Source organism: Phoenix dactylifera, unplaced genomic scaffold (assembly GCF_009389715.1).
Source record: "Phoenix dactylifera cultivar Barhee BC4 unplaced genomic scaffold, palm_55x_up_171113_PBpolish2nd_filt_p 002171F, whole genome shotgun sequence".
Taxonomy (NCBI): Eukaryota; Viridiplantae; Streptophyta; class Magnoliopsida; order Arecales; family Arecaceae; genus Phoenix; species Phoenix dactylifera.
The window spans coordinates 9416-30970 of NW_024069436.1; the positions used below are offsets into that span (position 1 = coordinate 9416).

The 21555-nt window shown below is 38.5% G+C and overlaps 1 protein-coding gene across 1 annotated transcript; it reads left to right on the forward strand.

The window, feature by feature from the left end:
- Nucleotides 1-19469: 19469 nt before the first annotated feature.
- Nucleotides 19470-20875, forward strand: LOC108511706 (loricrin-like). Its single transcript, XM_017845705.3, has 2 exons — nt 19470-19630; nt 19912-20875. Exons 1-2 carry the CDS (start codon nt 19534-19536, stop codon nt 20619-20621), a joined length of 807 nt encoding a protein of 268 aa, XP_017701194.1. The 5' UTR covers nt 19470-19533; the 3' UTR covers nt 20622-20875.
- Nucleotides 20876-21555: the final 680 nt, after the last annotated feature.

Here is a 21555-nt window from a genome sequence, read left to right on the forward strand (position 1 = left end):
AAAATGCTTGTCAAAAAGGTGTTATTTGGGTTCTTTGATATTGAATAAGTACCCAAGATTTACCTAGTAGATAATAAATATGAGACTAAACACATGCCCACATGAATCTTCACATACTCCCTTGTTTAAACCCTAGTATCTTGCCAAGCTCATGGTCCAAATCTATTCAAATCTAATTACAAGTACCACAAATCTAATCACAAACACTTATGGTCAACCTAAAATGGACCCATGTTGCAGCTGTCTCTTAGTCTATATGGGTGATAGGCCTGATCTGCTATAATATAATTTGTAACAACTCAGTGCCTCATCTAAAAAAGCTAGTCGTAAGATGTTGTTAAGTATCCAAGATCTACGTAGTGCATAACCAATAAGAGACCAAACACATGCCTCCATGGATCCTTACAATATGAGTTCTCATTTATTTAATTAATTTTGTATTGGCATTATTATTTTGATATGTTGAGGTGTTGAGATATTTTTTGTTGTTCACAAGTATTTTTGAGGCAAGTTCTCTCTTTATGTACTCTTTAATCTATTAGAATTTTGGAATTGTATTTTTCCTGTAAGACACTTTTTTGTGGAAGTTTTATTACATGTTTTATTGAAGTGGTTGCATTCTTCGTATTAGTGAGTGTATACATAACGTAGTTCACATGGCATGGGATCAATTATGTATAAAAGGGATTATAGAATAAAAACTTCATGAGTTTTTGATAGTGAGTTTTATTGATAGATTTAATTGTGTTATTATTATTGGGACTATTGTTATGGATTTTTGTGTGACATTTTTATAGTAGATTGATGCCTGTCATTAGGCAAATCATGACAACCGATTGAAGCCTATCATGGGGCAAATCATGATCGTGTAATGGAAGATGCTTGTCATAGGGTGAATCATGACATTGGTTGCCTAATATCATGAAGAAAATGGACAACAAACTGAAAGTTAAATAAGTTATTTATCATGATGTATTATTTAAACATGTCCAAACTTGGAAATTGTAAATTATTTTAGCTATTGAGTTAGTGGTAATCTTCATATTGTATGCATAGCCATTATTTGTGTATTATCATACTTCTATACTTGTTATTTTAATAAAACAAAATGTATATTGAATCAGTTTTTTTTTTTTAAAGTGGTGAATTTATCTTTAAATTGAAGTGTGTACAATTAAGAATTTATTCGTTGTTAAGCTTATAGCTTTCTTCTTTTCCAGATGAACGAATCAGTAAAACTCAGTTGTCTCGAGGATGCAGTTGGAGTATTATCAAACTTTCTTTCATTTGAGACCTTGTTGGTCAGAACCTTGTATTGTAGTTGTTCGACTGGTTTTATCATCATGTGGAACTATTATTTAATCCATACCAAATGTTGGTATCGTTATGCTTGTGTTAAATATTTTTTTTATTACTTTAAGATTTGGATGCTCATAGTCCTTAAGCTAGGTTATGTGCAGGAAGTTATTTAGATCCTTTCCATATATATCTTTGTCTAGCTGACATTGTATTTAGTTGATTGATAGATTAGGCTTGAGATACTTTACAGGGCTGAGCCTTGCGAGGTGTCTACCCTGTCGGCAGTATCATGTTAGGGCATGATAGATGGTGTTTAATCGTTGGTGGTAGTAAGGATGCCAGTTTTGACATGTTTTTGATTAGATTTTTAAATTTGACTGGTTCAAATTTGAATTTCAAATTGATGGATATTATAGTGCTCTGGGGTCCCCTCAAACCAAGACTCATAGGTACCACTAGATTTGAGATAAATATATATTACTACAGAAGGAGTTTTAGAATAAAAATCATGTTCGACTTGTGGTTACCAATCGACAACATTAGAGTGGCTATTTAAATCCCCACTAATGGCTATGACTATGCCATTAGATGACTATACTTAATTAGAATTAAGCTAAACAAGAAATTTCAATAAGGATATATGTGGACTTTTGGCTAGGTGGTATATCGAGTTAAAAATTAGCCCCGGCTTTAGGTCGGGCTGTAGGCTTGGTTTAAAAGTTCTCAGGATTGAATTCAGGTTTAGATTATGGAGGCCAAACAGAAATCAGGCCTAACCTGAAGCTCGCCACTAAACTCCGCCCCCCACCCATCCTGATCCCACTCCCTTGAAAAATTATTTGTTAGACTAAGTTCACATGGACTAGTCCAACCAGAAGGCAACACGTGGAATAGTAATTACTTTTTCCTCTTTTTTTTTCCTTATATGTGTAATAGCAATATGCACCATGATGAATTTAGCAGCAGTGCAAAGTGTACGCGGCTCAACTAATAAGGAAACAAATGGGAAACATTGTTGTTTGGTGGGTAATTGATGGAGAACAAAGACTCCAGATCCCTATTCCTTAAAACTATGTTTGGATGGTGAAATGGGAATGAAATAAGCTAGTTATTCTATCTTATTCCATGTTTCGTTCACAACCAAACACTCCTACTTGGCCATTTAGTATAGGCCAATTTTGTCCCCAAAAAAAAAATCTACCTCAAGGTCCCTAGAACCATGCGGTGAATGAACTCGAGGTTCTAGAGCTTCCTGGCTTATCAAGGTCCCCAGATCGCCTCTAACCATTGCCCGCTCCTGATCTCTATAGCAGATTACATCAGCCATCGACTCCCGTTCTTCTTTAAGAAGATGTGGTTGTCGTACCCCAAATCCTGGAACATTGTCTGAGAGGCTTGGACGATGCCGGTGCGAGGTGATGTCATGTAGAGGGTTTCGTGCAGGCTGGAGCTTACCAAGCGCAGACTCCGCAGGTGAAACTGCAAGGTAGTAGAGGATATATTTAGAAGGCCGGAGGAGGTGGAGGTGTCTATTGCTGAGCTTTCGAGGAGGGAGGATAGTATGGGTGGGCTGCCGGAGGCCGACTTGGGGGTACTGCGACACAAACTCGCCATGCACCACTCCTTACTAAGGAAGCAGGAGATGTTCTGGAGACAGAAATCCCAGATCCAATGGATGAAGGAGGGCAACAGGAACACCCGCTTCTTCCACCGGTGGACCATCATTAGGAGGTAGAGGAGTATGATTCGTTCCTTAATGTTTTTCAGCAATTTAGTTATCTAGTTGTTTTGTTGTCTGATTCTAGTTCTGTCTTCTTCATGATCAGCAGCCATCTGTGATGACCCAAAGATTGATTTTGATGATCATAAAACCTTGAAGTATAAATACTAATGTTTATGTTGCAAGGAGAAAGATATTTATTTTGCAAGGAACATAGCAAGTTGGAAGAAGGCCTCCAAAGCTCTCAAGTTGGAAGAAAGCTACAATTTATTGGCCCAGCTTAAAGTTCAAAAGATTCAATTTGGAAGAGTAAAATCAAAGGAAAAATTCAAAAGAATAGTCTTCGAGTCGACTCCTGAGGATTTGAGTCGACTCCAATGTTTACCGAGTCGACTCCGGAGAAGTTTGAGTCGACTCCTAGGAGTCACAGGCAGAAAAGTCAGAGAGCAGTTTTCGGGTCTGAGATTCGAGTCGACTCCAGTGGAACGCAAGTCGACTCCGATGGTTGGTAGGTCGACTCCAAAAAAAGCAAGAGTCGACTCTCAGCGGAACACAAGGAAAAAGTCAGAGAGCATTTTTGGGACTCTGAGATTCGAGTCGACTCCCGCATTGCACGAGTCGACTCCGAGACTCCGCGACCATCAACAGACAAAAACCAAGTTACTGCCTCTGAGATTCGAGTCGACTCCCAGACAGCTCGAGTCGACTCCAAGACAGCTTCACATCAAAAAGGCAGAAGACCAAGTTTCGCAAACTGAGAGCCGAGTCGACTCCAAGGAAGTTCGAGTCGACTCCAAGACTGGACGAGCCAAAAGACAGAGGATCGGGAGTTCGGGCTCTGAGATTCGAGTCGACTCCCAGGACAGTCGAGTCGACTCGAGAGGACAAAATTCAAAATTGGATCCACGGACTTCAGTGGATGAGCCGACTCCGAAATTGCCAAGTCAGCTCCAGAAGTTGGCGAGTCGACTCCGGGTTAAGACGAGTCGACTCCCAGTCGAGGATGCACCATAATTCAAATTTGGAACAGTGGCCGAGTCGTCTCCAGTAAAGCACGAGTCGACTCCTGCAACAGGCGAGTCGACTCCTGATCGCGCGAGTCGACTCCGATCCCAACGGTAATATTGTCAGGAAGTGCAGACTGTGTCCAACGGCTCTATTTTTGTCTCTAACGGCTAGATTCTTGTTTCCACGCCATCTAAAGCTATAAAAACAAGAGGAGAGCTAGGGGAGAAGGCATGGAAGTGGGAGAGATCATTTAGGAAAGAGATTCCAAAGAGATTACAAGGGAAATCTCCCATAAGCACAAAAGGGCCATTCAAAGTAAAATAGAGAGAAGAAGAGCATCCAAGTGAATCCCAAAGCTTCCTCTCCATCCGTGTGCTGCCTCGGTGATCCTCTACTTCGTGCCAAATCAGAAGAGGGTCAAGTAAAGAAGAAGCCGAGCTCCTTCATCTTCAAAACTCGTTTGAGGGCTTCTCTTTACTCTATTTGTTTATATTGTCATATTTGCTTGTTTAAGAAGCTTTGTTTTGTTTTATACTTTATTTAATTATCTTGTAACTTGATTCAATCAAGGGATTGAATCAAGGGGTTTAAGGTTGTTGGTGAGCCAAAGGGAAAACCAACTGTGTAAGGTTTGTTGTGAGCCAAAGGAAAAACCAACTGTGTTAGGTTTGTTGGTGAGCCGAGGGTAAAACCAACGAGTAGGGTTCGATTGTGATCCCGGGAAAACAATCGGAGTGGTTCTAGTCGGTGAGCCTGGGAAAACCGACTGAGTTCGTTGTGCGCTCTAAAACAACAAGTTGGGTTGTGAGCTTGTAAAACAACCGGCTGTAATCGGTAGGATTATAGTGAAATTCCAAGAGGTCTTGGGGAGTGGATGTAGGTGCTGGGGTGCACCGAACCACTATATGTCCTTTGTGTTTGTAATGCCTCTAGTTATGTCTAACTAACACACTACTTACTTAGATAAATTGCTTGCTTAATTCTTATCCGCACATCCTTTAGTTGCAAGCATATTTAATCAAGTCGAAGTCTATACATCAAACCCTTGCTAAGTTTAACTTTCACTGTGCATCTATACAACTTAGCATAGTTAATCAAAAGTTTTAGAAGTAGCATAAAAAGTTTTGAAAGACCCAATTCACCCCCCCTCTTGGGTTGTATCTACTGGGCAACAAGTGGTATCAGAGCAGGTGCTATAAGTTTAATCATTGATCTCACGATCAAGAGCCAAAGATCATGACAACTCAAATAGATAGTTTCTAGGAGAAGGACAATCAATTAATACACCTCCACTATTTAATGGCATAAACTATACACATTGGAAAATAGCATGCGCATCTTATTCAATCACAAACTATTACTTATGGAAAATCATAATAAATGATCTTCACATACTCTCTCAAACTTTTAATGAAAAGGACTTAGCACAATTGAATGCTGATGCTATGAACATATTATATTGTGCTATTCAAGAAACAAGTTTAATGAAATTTCTGCATGCTTATCTGCTAAGGAGATCTGGGATACTTTAGAAAATATTTATGATAAATCTCAGATTAGCTCTCATGTGCTTCAATTACATTCTAACAATGAGATGCAGAAAAAGGTGTTGAATCTCCCACCTCAGTCGAGTCGACTCTAAGTATTCAGAGTCGACCCTCAAGATAACCGAGTCGACTCCAATAAGGTCCGAGTCGACTCCGAGGCAAATCAGCTTCCTAAAGACAAAGAAAAAGAGGAAGCAAGAAGAAAGGAAGAAAGAGATAAAAGGAAGAAAGCCTTGACCAAGAAAGAGTCAAGCCAGAAAATAAAAGTTAGGAGCAACAATGATGATATTAGCTCCAAGAAACTACAAGAGGTAACGGACTTGTGCTTTATGGCAAGGAAGACAAGGTAAATCTGAATCTACTTTTACCTCAATGATTTTCAAGACGAATTCTCTTATGATGAATTATTAAATGCTTTTCACGATTTGTATAGTGAATGTAGAAAATTAGCTGTAAAGAATAAAATCTTAAGACACTAAATCTGAAAATTTCAAAAGAAAATCAATTCTAATAGATGAAAAACTGAAACTAACTAGTAAAACTGAAAACTTAATGAAAGAAAATCAAGAACTAAATCAAAGAGATCAATCTCTCACTAAAGTCATGATAAACTTAAGAAAAACAATGATTACTTTCAGAAGATAACAGAAGATTAACTAAAGAAGTTGACAAATTAAGACCTGTTGTTGAAAGATTTACTCTCAGCTCTGAAAAATTGAACCTAATGATAAATAATCAAAGAGCTGAATTTGATAAAGCTACATTAGGATATCACCTTGGTACACCCCAAAAATCTTTTAAGAATATGTTTGTTAAAACAGTTTTTTTAATTTCTAAAACAGATTCTTATAATACTGATAAACAAAAGCTAAGTAAAATCTCTTCTGTTGTTCCTAAATCTATACATTACAAATTTGATGAACCTAAAAGGGAAAATAGAAAAACCGAAAGTTTTCTACTACTCATGTTCGATCTAAGTTTGTTAAATTCAACAAGAGGATACAGAAATACATCCCTTGTATCCTAAAATCTGTAATTCATGGACAAAATAGCTATTAAGAAAATATGGGTTACAAAAGGAACAATTATAGCTAACCTACAAGGACTCAAAAGAGCTTGGGTTCCTAAGTTGAAAATATGATTATTCTTCAGCAAGTATGTCTAGCTATCCAAGGTTCTAATAAAATGTTATCTAAACAATGGGTGCTCTAGACATGTGCTAAGGAATTGAATTTAAAATTAATTAGAAGAATGAGTTAAATAAAAGAAATAATGATATAAGTTATTATTGCATCCTCTCATATTGAAATTACTTTAGTATTCGATTAAAATATGAATTGCATGTATTGATCAATTTTGTGATATAGAAAATACTTTTGGAAATATAATCAAATCACTTCATTTTATAGTATACTTTACTCACTATTGGATAAGTGCAAAATGATTAATTTATTAAGAATAATTCTATGAATTCTCTATATGCTTGATTGAGAGTTTTATCCATGGCATTATTGTTTATTGATCATAGATATGATAATGTGTACTTGGTATGTTTTTGAATATATGCACTATGAATCCAAGATTAAAGAAACCATCTTTAGCATACAAAATCAACTCATGCTAGTATGTACTTAATCTCAAAGACCTTGCCATTGGCTTACTTAAAATTATCTTCTTAAAGGTCAAAGTTTGCTATGCATGTTAACTAAGGAAACAAACAAGAATCAATTTCTAAATCTAAAGATGTTGTTTCCAACACTAAGTTTTCAAAGCTTACATTAGCCTTGTTCTTGGCACTCAAATTGAAATATTTTCTGCATTGGCACAACTCACAAAAAGCGATCAAATGATAAAGGTTTGCAAACTATGAAAGTAATGTATCATGGCATAGTTCTGAAAACCAATTTTATATTAAGTTGTGCACAGAAAATAATATTTAAATTCGATTATTTCAGCACCAAGGACACCTTAGGTAAAATAGGATTAATAGAATCTTTGAAGAATTGAAAAAGGCAATGTTGTATGATAGTCATCTTCTAAATAATTTTTAAAAGCTATCATCACTGCTTGTCATACATATGACTTCTATTCGATCTATCTTTGATGAAAACTTCTTTTGATCTTCTGAAAAATAGAAACGAACTATTGCGTATCTCTCATATTTTTCAGTCGTACATGTTATGCTTGATATGTTCTCTTGAAAAATAATGCCAAATCTAATAAGATATTTCTATCCTTGGATATCATCATCAAGCAAAGCATATAGAACATTCATGAAAAATTCTAGTTGTAGAAGTATCAATTCATTTTATTCTTTATGAGACTAATGATCTATTATCAAAATACTAAAATCAAATTATATGGTTAAATCTTTTACATATAACAATCTGAAAAACTTGTTAATTAGAACCAAATTGGATTTTTCAGATATACACTTAATGATGACTACTAAAAGATTAAATCAAGAAAAAGATGAAATAGATCTTGATAAGATTCTTGCATGATTAGAAGTAAAAATCACCTTTATCATTTGTTTGCTTTATAAACGTTATATCCTATCAAATGAGTGTGTAGAATGGACTCCTATGTGCTTACTTTATATATGTTAGATAACCACCATATTTGAAAACAACTCATTACAAATATGATAAAGCATTATATGATTTGAAACAAGCATCAAAAGCATGGATATAAAAGCTTAAGCAACCTTTTTGATAGAAAGTAACAATGATAAATCTATGTATCAAAAGGAAGAATCTGTGACATTATTTTTGTTCTACTAATGAAGATTTATATTTTTACTAAGCTCATACAAGGTGAGTTTGAAATATGTATGATGAATGAATTAACATCTTCTCTCAAACTCCAAATTAAGACAAACAGGAAAGGGGATCTTCATTGACCAACATTAGTCCACAAGAAAACTCTTATAGAAGATTGGCATGAAGAAGGTATATCTATGACCCCATCTTGTAGAATTTGAAAAGGATGAGCAAAGTAGATCTATTGTGTTAAAGCTGTATTGAAGCATGATAGAATAATTATTTTATCATACAGCTAGTAGAGCCAGATTGTATGCTCATTATGTGACCTTGTGCAAGACTTCAATCTAACTTTAATTAATCATATTTTATTAATAACAAATAAGTCATAATCTGAATTTTGATAGAAACAAACGTTTAAGATAAGTTGATTAAAACTTAGTTAACACATCTTATTGATAATTATCTTAAGCAAATAGAATCTAAACTAAATTGATTTGACGCTTGATAAATCTGTCTATTGCCTCACATGCTTGTCCTTGAACTATTTGGTTAATGAATCTATCTGCTTTAGTTCAAGTGATATGTTGCCTGCTTATATTTAGGGAATCTCTTGAGTAAAGTGACTCAACCAGCTACTATTGTCATATTTATATTGAGTCATCTAGTTAAAAAATATTTATGTTGGATGAATGCTTTGTATCTTAAAGAAACTAATGACCTTCCTTCAAGAAAGAAAAATGAGAGATTTCAACTTGAAGGATATCTTCATAGAAGATACAATAAACATTCACATGCAAACAAGAGAAAGGATCTTCTTCAGTCAAAAGTTCACACATAAGAAATCTAGTTTGGCCTGAAGAATATATAATGAATAGGTAATTTTAGATACCTTTCTCACAAATTAATTGAGCAAAGTCAGTAACTTAAATCTTATTATGGCATGATTAAATTCTTTAATTATTAATTTTTGATATCATGTCTATATGTGTATTGACTGACTTATACTTTTAGAAATTATTTCATGGTCTGCCCAAACTAAAATATATCTTTGCCTATGTCATAACCATGAAATACACAAGTATATGCTTAAAATTTTGATGTAAAATAACTTGTGAGAAGTTATGAATCCTTGAGCACAATGAAAATATTGTTTGCATAATATACATCTATATGATACATAAGATTATCTCTTTATTTCTACTCTTTCATGTAAATTACTTGAGAATGACAAAAGAGAGAGAGATAAAGAAAAGAAAATGGACATTGTTCAAGAGATAAAAATCTGAGCAAAGGCAAGTACTTCAATCTTAAGGAAAAGCAAAACAAGCATAATATATTCCGGCACATTTGGAAGGGATAAAATCTATAATGAATTACACTTAAATAGAGGGAGAGTTTAAAGTAAATAGTTTAACCTTTCTATATTACTCATCATAGGGATGGTGCCAATGGGGAGGCTAGTGGTAGTACCCGGCCACTATTTGACCCAACTATTCGGTGTAGGGCATATTAGGGACGGCACAAGAGGGAGGGCTAGTGGTAGTACCTCGTGCCCCTTCCCAACTCCACCGGATAGGGAGCAAATAGAGTATAGAACATAAGAAAGTTTAAAAAAAAAAAAAGACAAAGTAAATATATAAGAAGAATCAAGTCAAATTTTTAATCACTTGAAAACACACTTTAAGGATGAAATCAGTGGCAAAATTATATTTAAATAGGGAGAGTTTATTTGAAAAGAATTGATTTTGATCCTTGACATTTTTTTTCTTAATATTTTAATGCATGACTTAACACATGATATATTTTGCATATGGCATGATATTCTGAATTATGGATTCTCAATATTTTGTAATGTTCCATGATTGGATAATCTGATTGAATGTTTGAAATACTATATGAAGTTATTTTATCTTATTATTGAAAAGAAATTTCAGATTTGTCGTTCACAATCATCTCTAAAATCTGAAAGTTGAATAAATTTGTAAAAAGGAGAAGAGAAGGATATCTCTATTTAGGGAAAATAAATTGATTTTGTTCTATCCTTCAACTTGCCTAAATTTGGTATATAATGTTCTAATTCGTACCAAAACTCAATATTAAATACAAAGTTTCTGAAAGTGCTCTAATGTTATTGAAATATGTGTCTTCAATCATAATGATTTAAGATGAGCTACAATGTGGAAGATACATATCTCAAATTATGACTTTGAAAGTCTCTATTGAAAATCTTTTGAATCTGATTTTATATAAAAGCTTAAACTCAATATGATTGCTAAATAAAATCTTAATGTAAGAAAAACAGAATTAATTTACTTAAAATCTTGATGCCTTGGTTGATTGCTCCGATACGCATCCGAAACATATCATTACTTATCTTTAGAGTGTACCAATATTAGTCCAAATGATGTGTCTTTCGATGATCTTGATTGCAAACAAAAATTTCTAAATATATGATTTTATTTTGATATTAAAAAGATTTATTGTATTTCATGTATATATTGCTGAAAAAACTATGATTAAGAAATAGATATCTATAAATATATATACCTCAATGATCATCTATATGTTTTCTCTCCTACATTCTTAAAGACTTCCATCAGAATATATATAGAGTGAATGATTTTAAAGCTAGAAATATTTCAGCTCACTCAAATGATTCTAAAAGAAGAAAATGTGAATGGGGTTGAAAGAAACTGAGCTTAAAATGAATCATTTTCTGATTAATATTTCTATACATTTTCTCTAAGATTAAGAGAAAGCATAACTTGTTCTTGAAGGATTTAGAAAGAGTAATTGCCACAAATTTTGAATAATGCTATATTACTCTACATTCTCAATATCATAGAATTTCAGTTTTATTCACGATTATCATTAAAATCTGAAATTCAACAATAGAAAAGAATGATTAAAGAAGTATGCATCTTTTGAGGGGGAGCTTTAGATTCTTATCCTAAAGTTACTTTAATTTGAAGCATACCTTGATTTTTATGGATTGATTTTGATGAACCTCCTTATATTGCAATACTTGCTTTAATTATAAGTCTATACCTTGAGAAGAGTTCTATAAAGATTGTCTTATCTCATACCTTGAGTCTTATGAAAATAAGCTGAAACTTATAGAAAATATATTTTTGAGATTGACAATTTTGTTGAACATTATCTTAGGATTCTAAACTCTTAAATGGAATGATCAATTGAGGGGGAGAAAGAAAATTTTAGAAGGAGAGGTCTTATGGAACTTAATTACATGAATCTATAGGAGAGGAAAAGAATACTAAATGAAAAGTGATCCTAATACTCTCCAATATGTATCATCTGAAATTTAAATCTGAAAATCTTTATGATACACCTTGAGGCGTGTTATTTGGTTAGTATATCTTATGCATCACTCATGAACCAAATTACAAATCTTAAGAGCCTCTAATTTAATAAAACAGGGGGAGAACAATGTATTAAATTTTCTTGAGTATCTCTTAGAAAATCTATTTTGAACCTCACTAATGAGTTTTAATTGGCTTGCTCTTTAGAACTTCTATTTTGTGCCAATTCATTTTTTTATGTATCAAATTGTGCTTATTCTCTAAAGGAATAAAAGAAAGTCTTTAAGAGAGCTCTAAGATATATCAAAATTGCATGAATCCATATTTTGGTATTTGTGCCCCAATGCTCTTATTATCATTAAAGAAATTTGAAGTCATTAAGAATTAATGATCCAACATGATGATATGTTTTTCAAGTATATGAGTTTTGATCTTATACTCTGAAAATTAATTAAATTGCTCTCATGTTGATAAAATACTTAATAGATTGGGCAAAAGATCTTAAATGAACAAGCTTTCATACTTATTATTAAAGAGAGGTTAGATTTCCACTCATGTGCTTCCTTGAATATCAATTGTGGTACTTCTTGTATTAACCTAAGAAAGATTCCACCTACACTTGCTTAGAAAACTATCTGTGGTATCACATTCGATGTGTTCTGCTCTGAAATTATCTTAATTGGCTCTGATCTATGCTCATTAATCTGATTCTAATATTATTGCCTTGAGTTATATGATTCATATCCTTGCAATAATTTGACTTGCAAATCAGAGTACAATAAGGAAAAGAAATATATGAGCATTCTGATCTTTGTGCTTAATGTTTCACTATCTTTTTGATGTTGTCAAAAAGGGGGAGAAATCTTTAAGTATATGCTCATAATGCGTTGTGTTTTTGAATTGTATTACAAAGCTGAAATTGAAATATGTTGATTATGTTAAGCTGATTAAATCTAAAAGCATTATCATGAAGTATGTTTTAAATATACATGTCTTCTACTTCATGCAACTCAGCTATGTATTACTTCTAGAAAATAATATCTTTTATATTGCATATACTCCAAGTTTTGTCATCATCAAAAAGGAGGAGATTGATGACCCAAAGATTGATTTTGATGATCACAAAACCTTGAAGTATAAATACTAATGTTTATGTTGCAAGGAGAAAGATATTTATTTTGCAAGGAACATAGCAAGTTGGAAGAAGGCCTCCAAAGCTCTCAAGTTGGAAGAAAGCTACAATTTATTGGCCCAAGCTTAAAGTTCAAAGGATTCAATTTGGAAGAGTAAAATCAAAGGAAAAATTCAAAAGAATAGTCTTCGAGTCGACTCCTGAGGATTTCGAGTCGACTCCAATGTTTATCGAGTCGACTCCGGAGAAGTTTGAGTCGACTCCTAGGAGTCACAGGCAGAAAAGTCAGAGAGCAGTTTTCGGGTCTGAGATTCGAGTCGACTCCAGTGGAACGCGAGTCGACTCCGATGGTTGGCAGGTCGACTCCAAAGAAAGCATGAGTCGACTCTCAGCGGAACACAAGGAAAAAGTCAGAGAGCATTTTTGGGACTCTGAGATTCGAGTCGACTCCCGCATTGCACGAGTCGACTCCGAGACTCCGCGACCATCAACAGACAGAAAACCAAGTTACTGCCTCTGAGATCCGAGTCGACTCCCGCAAAGTCTGAGTCGACTCCAAGACAGCGCAACCCCAAAGACAGAAGACGGTATTTTCGTCTCTGAGAGGCGAGTCGACTCCAAGACAGTTCGAGTCGACTCCAAGGCAGCGCGACCCCAAAATACAGAGGATCAGTTTTCGGGCTCTGAGAGCCGAGTCGACTCCAAGAGAATCCGAGTCGACTCGAGGAAGAAAATCAGAAAATATGTCCTCTGGATTCCTGAGAATGAGCCGACCCCTAAGCGCCTGAGTCGTCTCCAGCTATTGGCGAGTCGACTCCAGTTTGGTCCGAGTCGACTCTAGGACAAAGCAAGCACATTAATTCAAATTTGGACAGTGGCCGAGTCGTCTCCAGTAAAACACGAGTCGACTCCTGCAACAGGCGAGTCGACTCCTGATCGCGCGAGTCGACTCCGATCCCAACGGTAATATTGTCAGGAAGTGCAGACTGTGTCCAACGGCTCTATTTTTGTCTCTAACGGCTAGAGGAGAGCTAGGGGAGAGGGTATGGAAGTGGAGAGATCATTTAGGAAAGAGATTCCAAAGAGATTACAAGAAAAATCTTCCATAAGCACAAAAGGGCCATTCAAAGTAAAATAGAGAGAAGAAGAGCATCTAAGTGAATCCCAAAGCTTTCTCTCCATCCGTGTGCTGCCTCGGTGATCCTCTACTTCGTGCCAAATCAGAAGAGGGTCAAGTAAAGAAGAAGCCAAGCTCCTTCATCTTCAAAACTCGTTTGAGGGCTTCTCTTTACTCTATTTGTTTATATTGTCATATTTGCTTGTTTAAGAAGCTTTGTTTTGTTTTATACTTTGTTTTAATATCTTGTAACTTGATTCAATCAAGGGATTGAATCAAGGGGTTAAGGTTTGTTGGTGAGCCAAAGGGAAAACCAACTGTGTAAGGTTTGTTGGTGAGCCAAAGGGAAAACCAACTGTGTTAGGTTTGTTGGTGAGCCGAGGGTAAAACCAACGAGTAGGGTTCGATTGTGATCCCGGGAAAACAATCGGAGTGGTTCTAGTCGGTGAGCCTGAAAAAACCGACTGAGTTCGTTGTGCGCTCGTAAAACAACAAGTTGGGTTGTGAGCTTGTAAAACAACCGGCTGTAATCGGTAGGATTATAGTGAAATTCCCAAGAGGTCTTGGGGAGTGGATGTAGGTGCTGGGGTGCACCGAACCACTATATGTCCTTTGTGTTTGTAATGCCTCTAGTTATTGTCTAACTAACACACTTACTTACTTAGATAAATTGCTTGCTTAATTCTTATCCGCACATCCTTTAGTTGCAAGCATATTTAATCAAGTCGAAGTCTATACATCAAACCCTTGCTAAGTTTAACTTTCACTGTGCATCTATACAACTTAGCATAGTTAATCAAAAGTTTTAGAAGTAGCATAAAAGTTTTGAAAGACCCAATTCACCCCCCCTCTTGGGTTGTATCTACTGGGCAACAGACTAAGAAGAAGAAGACTGACCAAAGCAAGGCAGAGTGCTTCTACTGTAAGAAGCAAGGGCATTGGAAGAGGAACTATCCTCAGTACATTGCCTCCCTTGACCCAAACAGGCCTAAGAGAAAGATGCAATTAGTTGGTAATCAAGGTACTTATACGATAACACCTTGTAATTTCTCAATATGTGATAATTCGACTTGGGTATTGGATACCGGTAGTCCTTTTAACATTTGCAATTCGTTGCAGGGACTGCAAGTCAATGAGAGATTTGGAAAAAGCGAAAGTGTGGAGTGATTGATTATAACCCTATTTGATTTTGATGAGCTCAAAGCATTTGAGTATATCTTATGTTATACTAATGAATTCAATCTAGTATTTCAGTCAAATACTTGTAAATTTATGGTTAAGTGTCTCTAGATTTGGTTCAATACACTTTGGATAAGTAAGGAATTCAATTTGAACCAAAGTCTGAGTCTCGAGTCGACTCCGGGAGATTACGAGTCGACTCCAAGCATATCAGAAGCACTGGCACAAGCTCGAGTCGACTCCTGCATATTACGAGTCGACTCCGACTGAGAACAGACAGCTGGACAGAAAGAATCATCTCAGAACATGTCAACGAGTCGACTCCTGAAGAATTCGAGTCGACTTCGATGCTTGCCGAGTCGACTCCAGCGTAGTACGAGTCGACTCCAGGGAGTAAACAGACAAATAGACAGAGAAGCTATTTTGGACTCTGAGAGACGAGTCGACTCCCGAAGAACTCGAGTCGACTCCGATGGTTGGCAGGTCGACTCCTAAGGAAGCAAGAGTCGACTCCCAGAGAAATGCAAGGCAAAAAGTCAGAGAGCCAATTTCGGACACTGAGAGCCGAGTCGACTCCCGCAAAGTCCGAGTCGACTCCAAGGCAGCGCAACCCCAAATACAGTAGACTATATTTTCGTCTCTGAGAGCCGAGTCGACTCCGAGACAGTTCGAGTCGACTCCGAGACAGCACAAGTCAAAAGACAGAAGATCGAAAATTCGGGCTCTGAGTGCCGAGTCGATTCCCAGAATATCCGAGTCGACTCGAGTGAGCAAACGTGAAAGAAACATCTCTGGAATCCTTGGAACAAGTCGTCTCCAAAAGTGCCGGGTCAGCTCCAGACATTGGGGAGTCGACTCCAGGTTCAGTCGAGTCGACTCCAAGTCAAGACAGCACTTTAATTCAAATCCGGAACAGTTGCCGAGCCGTCTCCTGAAAAGCATGAGTCGACTCCTGCAACAGTCGAGTCGACTCCAGATCGCACGAGTCGACTCCGATCCCAACGGAAACATTGTCAGGATGTGCAGAATATACAGAACGGCTAGAAAGATGTGTCTAACGGCTATTTCTCTTTGGGAATGGCTTAAATAGCCATGGAGGGGAAACCGTAGGCCGGCCCAGAGTGCTTCCAAATACACTCCGATCTGACCCAGGGGGTTCGTCACCCGATCCCTCAAGCCAGCGGGCTCCAAGCGGAACCCTCGCCGAGGAAAGAACCACTCCTCGGCTATCTCCACCTCCTCCTCCTCACTCATCGAAGACACTATTTTGTCTGGACCAAGACCCATTAGGAAAAGAAAAAAGAGAGAGGGGAGAAAGAAAGGATGTCGAGCAGGCGAGGGGAGGGACACCTCTGAGGGTTTGCCGGAGGTAATGGAGGATCGGCCGCTTTGGGAAGGAGATGGGAAGAAGATGGAGGTAAGACAATGGAAAAGAAATCAGAGACGGCCAAGTAGGGATTTATATATGAATCCCTCTGATGGCCCAGATCTGTGATGCAGAGCACTGCTCCCCGACCGGATCGTGACACGTGTCAACCCTGAAAATTAAAGCGCCGCATTCAATTCGAGCTGACGCTTCAAATATGGAAGCGCCTCGTCGGATCGTGTGGCCCCATCATGAGCCCACGATGCGAGGATGCTCCGAAAAATGAAAAGGTAACCCCCGATGAGACGTTTCCAAAAAAGGAGACGCCGCCATTAAAAACACTTTGAAGTGCGCAATAATTCAAAATCCCCCTAATCCACATTAATACAGCCAAAACTACTTTCCGCGCTTGAGTCTGCGAGCAGCTCGAGCTCGAAAGTCGGGAGGTAGTGTTGGGGGAAAAAATGTAAGTCGCCACGCTTGCACGAACGACCGAGCAGACCTCCTTCGACCTAGAGCCGGCCGAGCAGACCTCCTCCGACCTGGAGCTGGCCGAGCAGACCTCCTCCGGCCTGGAAGCATTCGAGCAGCTCTACCAACCTAAAGACGCCCGACCTGCGCCGCTGTGGTCACATCCCCCCGCAGCGCGACCGAAAAAGCTACGCCTTGCCTTCGTCAACAATCAATGCGTAAGACTCCTACAGGTATCCAGTTTACTCAGCAATCAAAGCGCATGGCCCCTGCAGGCACTCAGCCTACTCAACAATTAAAGCGTATGGCCTTCGCTGTCTACGGACACCAAGCCCCTTACGGCAAACCTGCGTGGCTACAAATGATGGCATGACTTCACGATGACTTGAGAACGTCGGCCTAATCTCCTACAGTAACAGCATTGATTCACACGATCGAGCATTAATTTTCACTACATGTCCAATCATACGATAGACTGTTTGCCCCGTCACATCACAGGTGACCCAGCCCTCCTCTATAAAAAGGAACTTCTCCATTTTAGGGGGGAGGGAAAAAAACTCTGGATATTGACTACTACTCTCGATTTTTACACTTGCCCCCTCTGACTTAAGCATCGGAGGGCCGGCACCAGGAACTCCGGCCACCGGCTTCTTGCAGGTCTCCCGGAGGACGTCGCGCTCCGCCGGACCGCCGCTCGCCGATTCCCACCGGAGCTCCTCTTTCCCGGCCCAGTGGTCGCCCTCGGGTCCAAATTCCAGCAACAGTGTTCTTTGGTGCAAATTATCAGTCAGTAAATTGATAGCATATTCTTGAATATTACTATTCAGGACTAATTTTAGCAAATTATTATTCCTAGGCTGATCGTCTTGAACATGATCCAATCGAACCCAACCCAACCTAATCTCAAATGTACTTGGCTGGGTTTGTGTAAAAGCTTGACCTGGACTCCATGCATATGGTTGGTCATGGGCTGTGTTGTTGGTTCTGGTCTAAAACCATGGCCTTAATAATACTGAGATGGATTCTAGATCTAGCTGAGATGGATACGGACTCTACCTACCCATATTTCAGGCCTCATTAGTGTCCATGTAGATTGTTCACAAGGCATTTGGCATATCACACCATGCATGGCTACGTAATTGCATATGGTTTCAAGCTAGCATAAGGATGATAACATATTCAGTTTTTGTTTGGGGAGGAATTTAGTGTATTTTGTCAAGGGCGTGCTCTAGTGCATGTATTGAAGCTCAATCAATTTGAGCTTAACTTAGATAACTTTAATTTGCTTCAAGTCTAAGACATAGACCAGATCAAATCCATCGCCTGATGGTGTAACATCGGAACAAATCCAAGTTTTTAAGCTAGATTCAAGTTTTTGAATTAATTACAACAACTTAGAATGAATCCAATGGAGTTTGATTTGCGCTTAACCCAAATATGAGCCATGTTAGCTAGGTTCCCACCAGATGTGGGTCCATGTGGCCTGGTTGCACCTCTACCTCCTAAAATTTTATGTCATTGTACATTTCAACCTACCTTCTCTCACCCCTAGCTAAGTGGTTATCATACTGTTTCCAAGGAAAAATAAAAGATGGTTTTAATAAAAAGAAGTAGTTTTCCTGCTTAATTCTTGATGTTTTAATACCACAACAGCATTTACCATTTACTGCCTCTCGAAATAAACCTGACTACCACTTGGCTCCTGCATCTAATAAGGATGGCAGTAGGATAAGCAACTGGGTGAAGGTTTATTTGATGAAGTGGTAGATTTGGTGCTAAAAATACTAAAGTTCTATTTAGAATTGCTGTTGGTTTTAGAGCTTTTAAAAATAGAGCTTTCAGAAAATAGAGCTTTAAGAGGTAAAATTTTATTAGGAGCTATTTGCTATTTATTTTTACAAAACACAGTAATTGCTTCAGTCTCCTGCATCGCATCGCATGTATATAGCTAACCAATCATTATAATTTGATACTTTGATTTTACCATCTTTTCTGAAAAAGTCACCAATTTCCCGAAATCAATTGAAGCGATGAGCTCCAGAGGTGCATTTATATCTTCCGTGAATTAACACTTTCTCCACCAAGAAATTAAGCTAGTGTGACTCACATTGAAGGATAAAATTGTTTCACACGGGTGGAGAGAACGAGCACGCAATTTAATGCGGACCACATGTGCAAGCTAGAAGCTAGGCCTCAGATGTCCCTTTCTCATCAACTACTTCTTGTTGCCATGCATTTATCTACAGTACTTACGCTTTGAAGAAAAGTAAAGAAAAAAAAGAAAAAGAAAAAAAAAAGCGCTTTTGGTGTGAGATAGGAAAAGGCCTTTGTAGCATGGAAAATACTCAACCGTCTGTAATTGACCATTAGGTTCATTCTTGACACAAAAATTGTAAAAAGAGTCGACTGCCAAACCCTATCAACCAGCTGGCAGCCGAATCATCACTAACATCCAACTGCCCCAAACGATCAGAGATCACGGTCTTCCAATAAATGACCCCAGCTGATGACCTTACGAACCTAGCTATAAAAGGAGCACCAGGGACACGATTTTTCTCATCTTACTCCTTTCAAATTTCTCATAGTTGTCGATCGAGCAGAAGAAAGATATGGCTTCCAAGGCTTTCTTTGCGTTTGGTGTTCTCTTGGCCTCTCTGCTGATACTCTTGGTGGCGGCAACAGCTAGGGAGATGACCGAGAAAACTCGTGAGACTTCAGTCTTCTCCCCTCTAGATCTCTTCTCCAAGTGATCATATGACTATGGTTTGTTAAATATTATGTATTTAGGAAACCAAGGTCATTAGATCATATATATTGGTCCATTATCTAACGATATGCCCATCACATGCACGCTGCAATCCAATCGAGTTGCCCAAGGCATGCATATCCCATGCATGCATGTGTTGTTCCGAAGGCCAGGGAGATGTCAAAATTAAAACGGTGTTTTTACTTCGTTGTAACTAATCAGACTATTGTTTCACATGCAGAAGAGAAGAACGTGGAGGAAGAGGGTGTTGGGGACCAGAAGAACTCTGGCGGATACAAAGGTGGCTACTCATCTGGCGGAAAGAAAGGCGGCTATCCTGGTGGTGGTGGTGGATACAACGGCGGCTATCCTGGTGGTGGTGGATACAGCGGAGGCTATCCTGGTCGTGGTGGATACAGCGGAGGCTATCCTGGTCGTGGTGGTGGTGGAAATAGCGGCGGCGATCCTAGTCGTGGTGGTGGTGGTGGAAACAACGGCGGCTATCCTGGTCGTGGTGGTGGTGGAAACAACGGCGGCAATCCTGGTAGTGGTGGATACAACGGCGGCTATCCTGGTCGTGGTGGTGGTGGAAACAACGGCGGCTATCCTGGTGGTGGTGGTGGTGGGAACAACGGCGGCAATCCTGGTCGTGGTGGTGGTGGAAACAACGGCGGCTATCCTGGTGGTGGTGGTGGAAACAACGGCGGTTATCCTGGTGGTGGTGGATATAACGGCGGCTATCCCGGCGGTGGTGGATACAATGGCGGCTATCCCGGTGGTGGTAGTGGTGGATACAACGGCGGCTATCCTGGCAGTGGCGGCGGCGGCGGCGGCGGTAGTAATGGTGGATACAACGGTGGCTATCCAGGAGGTGGGCGTTATGGTGGCGTTGGATATCCCGGAGGTGGTTATCCAGGATATGGCGGTGGCAATTGCCAGTGGGGTTGCTGAAGCCGCTGAGGATACGGAGATTGCGATCGTCGCACCTATCTTGGTTAATCCCTAATGCTTTAGTTGTGCAACCAGCATAAATATATAATAACGCACTAGTAAAAATCCAACATGATGTGGTGGAAATCATACGTAGTATCCCGCGTGTGAACAAAGAGAGAGAGCTCCCTCTCACGACAAGTAAATAAATAAATAAATAAATGGAGAGGACAAGGTGTTTCCAACTTGGATTTTTTACACCCTCCGAGCATGAACAGATTGGTGTTCTTTGGGGCAAATTATCAGTCAGTAAATTGATAGCATATTCTTGAATATTACTATTCAGGACTAATTTTAGCACACTATTATTCCTAGGTTGTCTTACTGATCGTCTTGAACATGACCCAATCAAACCCAACCCAACCTAATCTCAAATTTACTTGGCTGGGTTTGTGTAAAAGCTTGACCTGGACTCCATCCATTTGGTTGGTCATGCGCTGTGTTGTTGGTTCTGGTCTAAAACCATGGCCTTAATAATACTAAGATGGATTCTGGATCTTGCTGAAATGGATACGGACGCTACCTACCCATATTTCGGGCCTCATTAGTGTCCATTTAGATTGTTCACAAGGCATTTGGCAGATCACGCCATGCATGGCTGCATAATTGCATATGGTTACAAGCTAGCATAAGGATGATAACATATTCAATTTTTGTTTGGGAAGGAATTTAGTGTTTGTCAAGGGCGCGCTCTAGTGCTTGTATTCAGGAGAGGGGCACCAACTAACCACATCCAAGTCGTTTTGGCTCAATCAATTTGAGCTTAACTTAGATAACTTTAATTTGTTTCAAGTCTAATAAGATGTAGACCAGATCAAATCCATCGCTTTATGGTGTAACATCGAAACAAATCCAAGTTTTTGAATTAATTACAGCAACTTAGAATGAATCCCAT

Coding starts and splice junctions, on each gene's coding strand:
- LOC108511706 (XM_017845705.3), top strand. CDS start 19,534: ATGGCTTCCAAGGCTTTCTTTGCGTTTGGTGTTCTCTTGGCCTCTCTG. Junction 19,631..19,911: donor GGAGATGACCGAGAAAACTC/GTGAGACTTCAG, acceptor TTTCACATGCAG/AAGAGAAGAACGTGGAGGAA.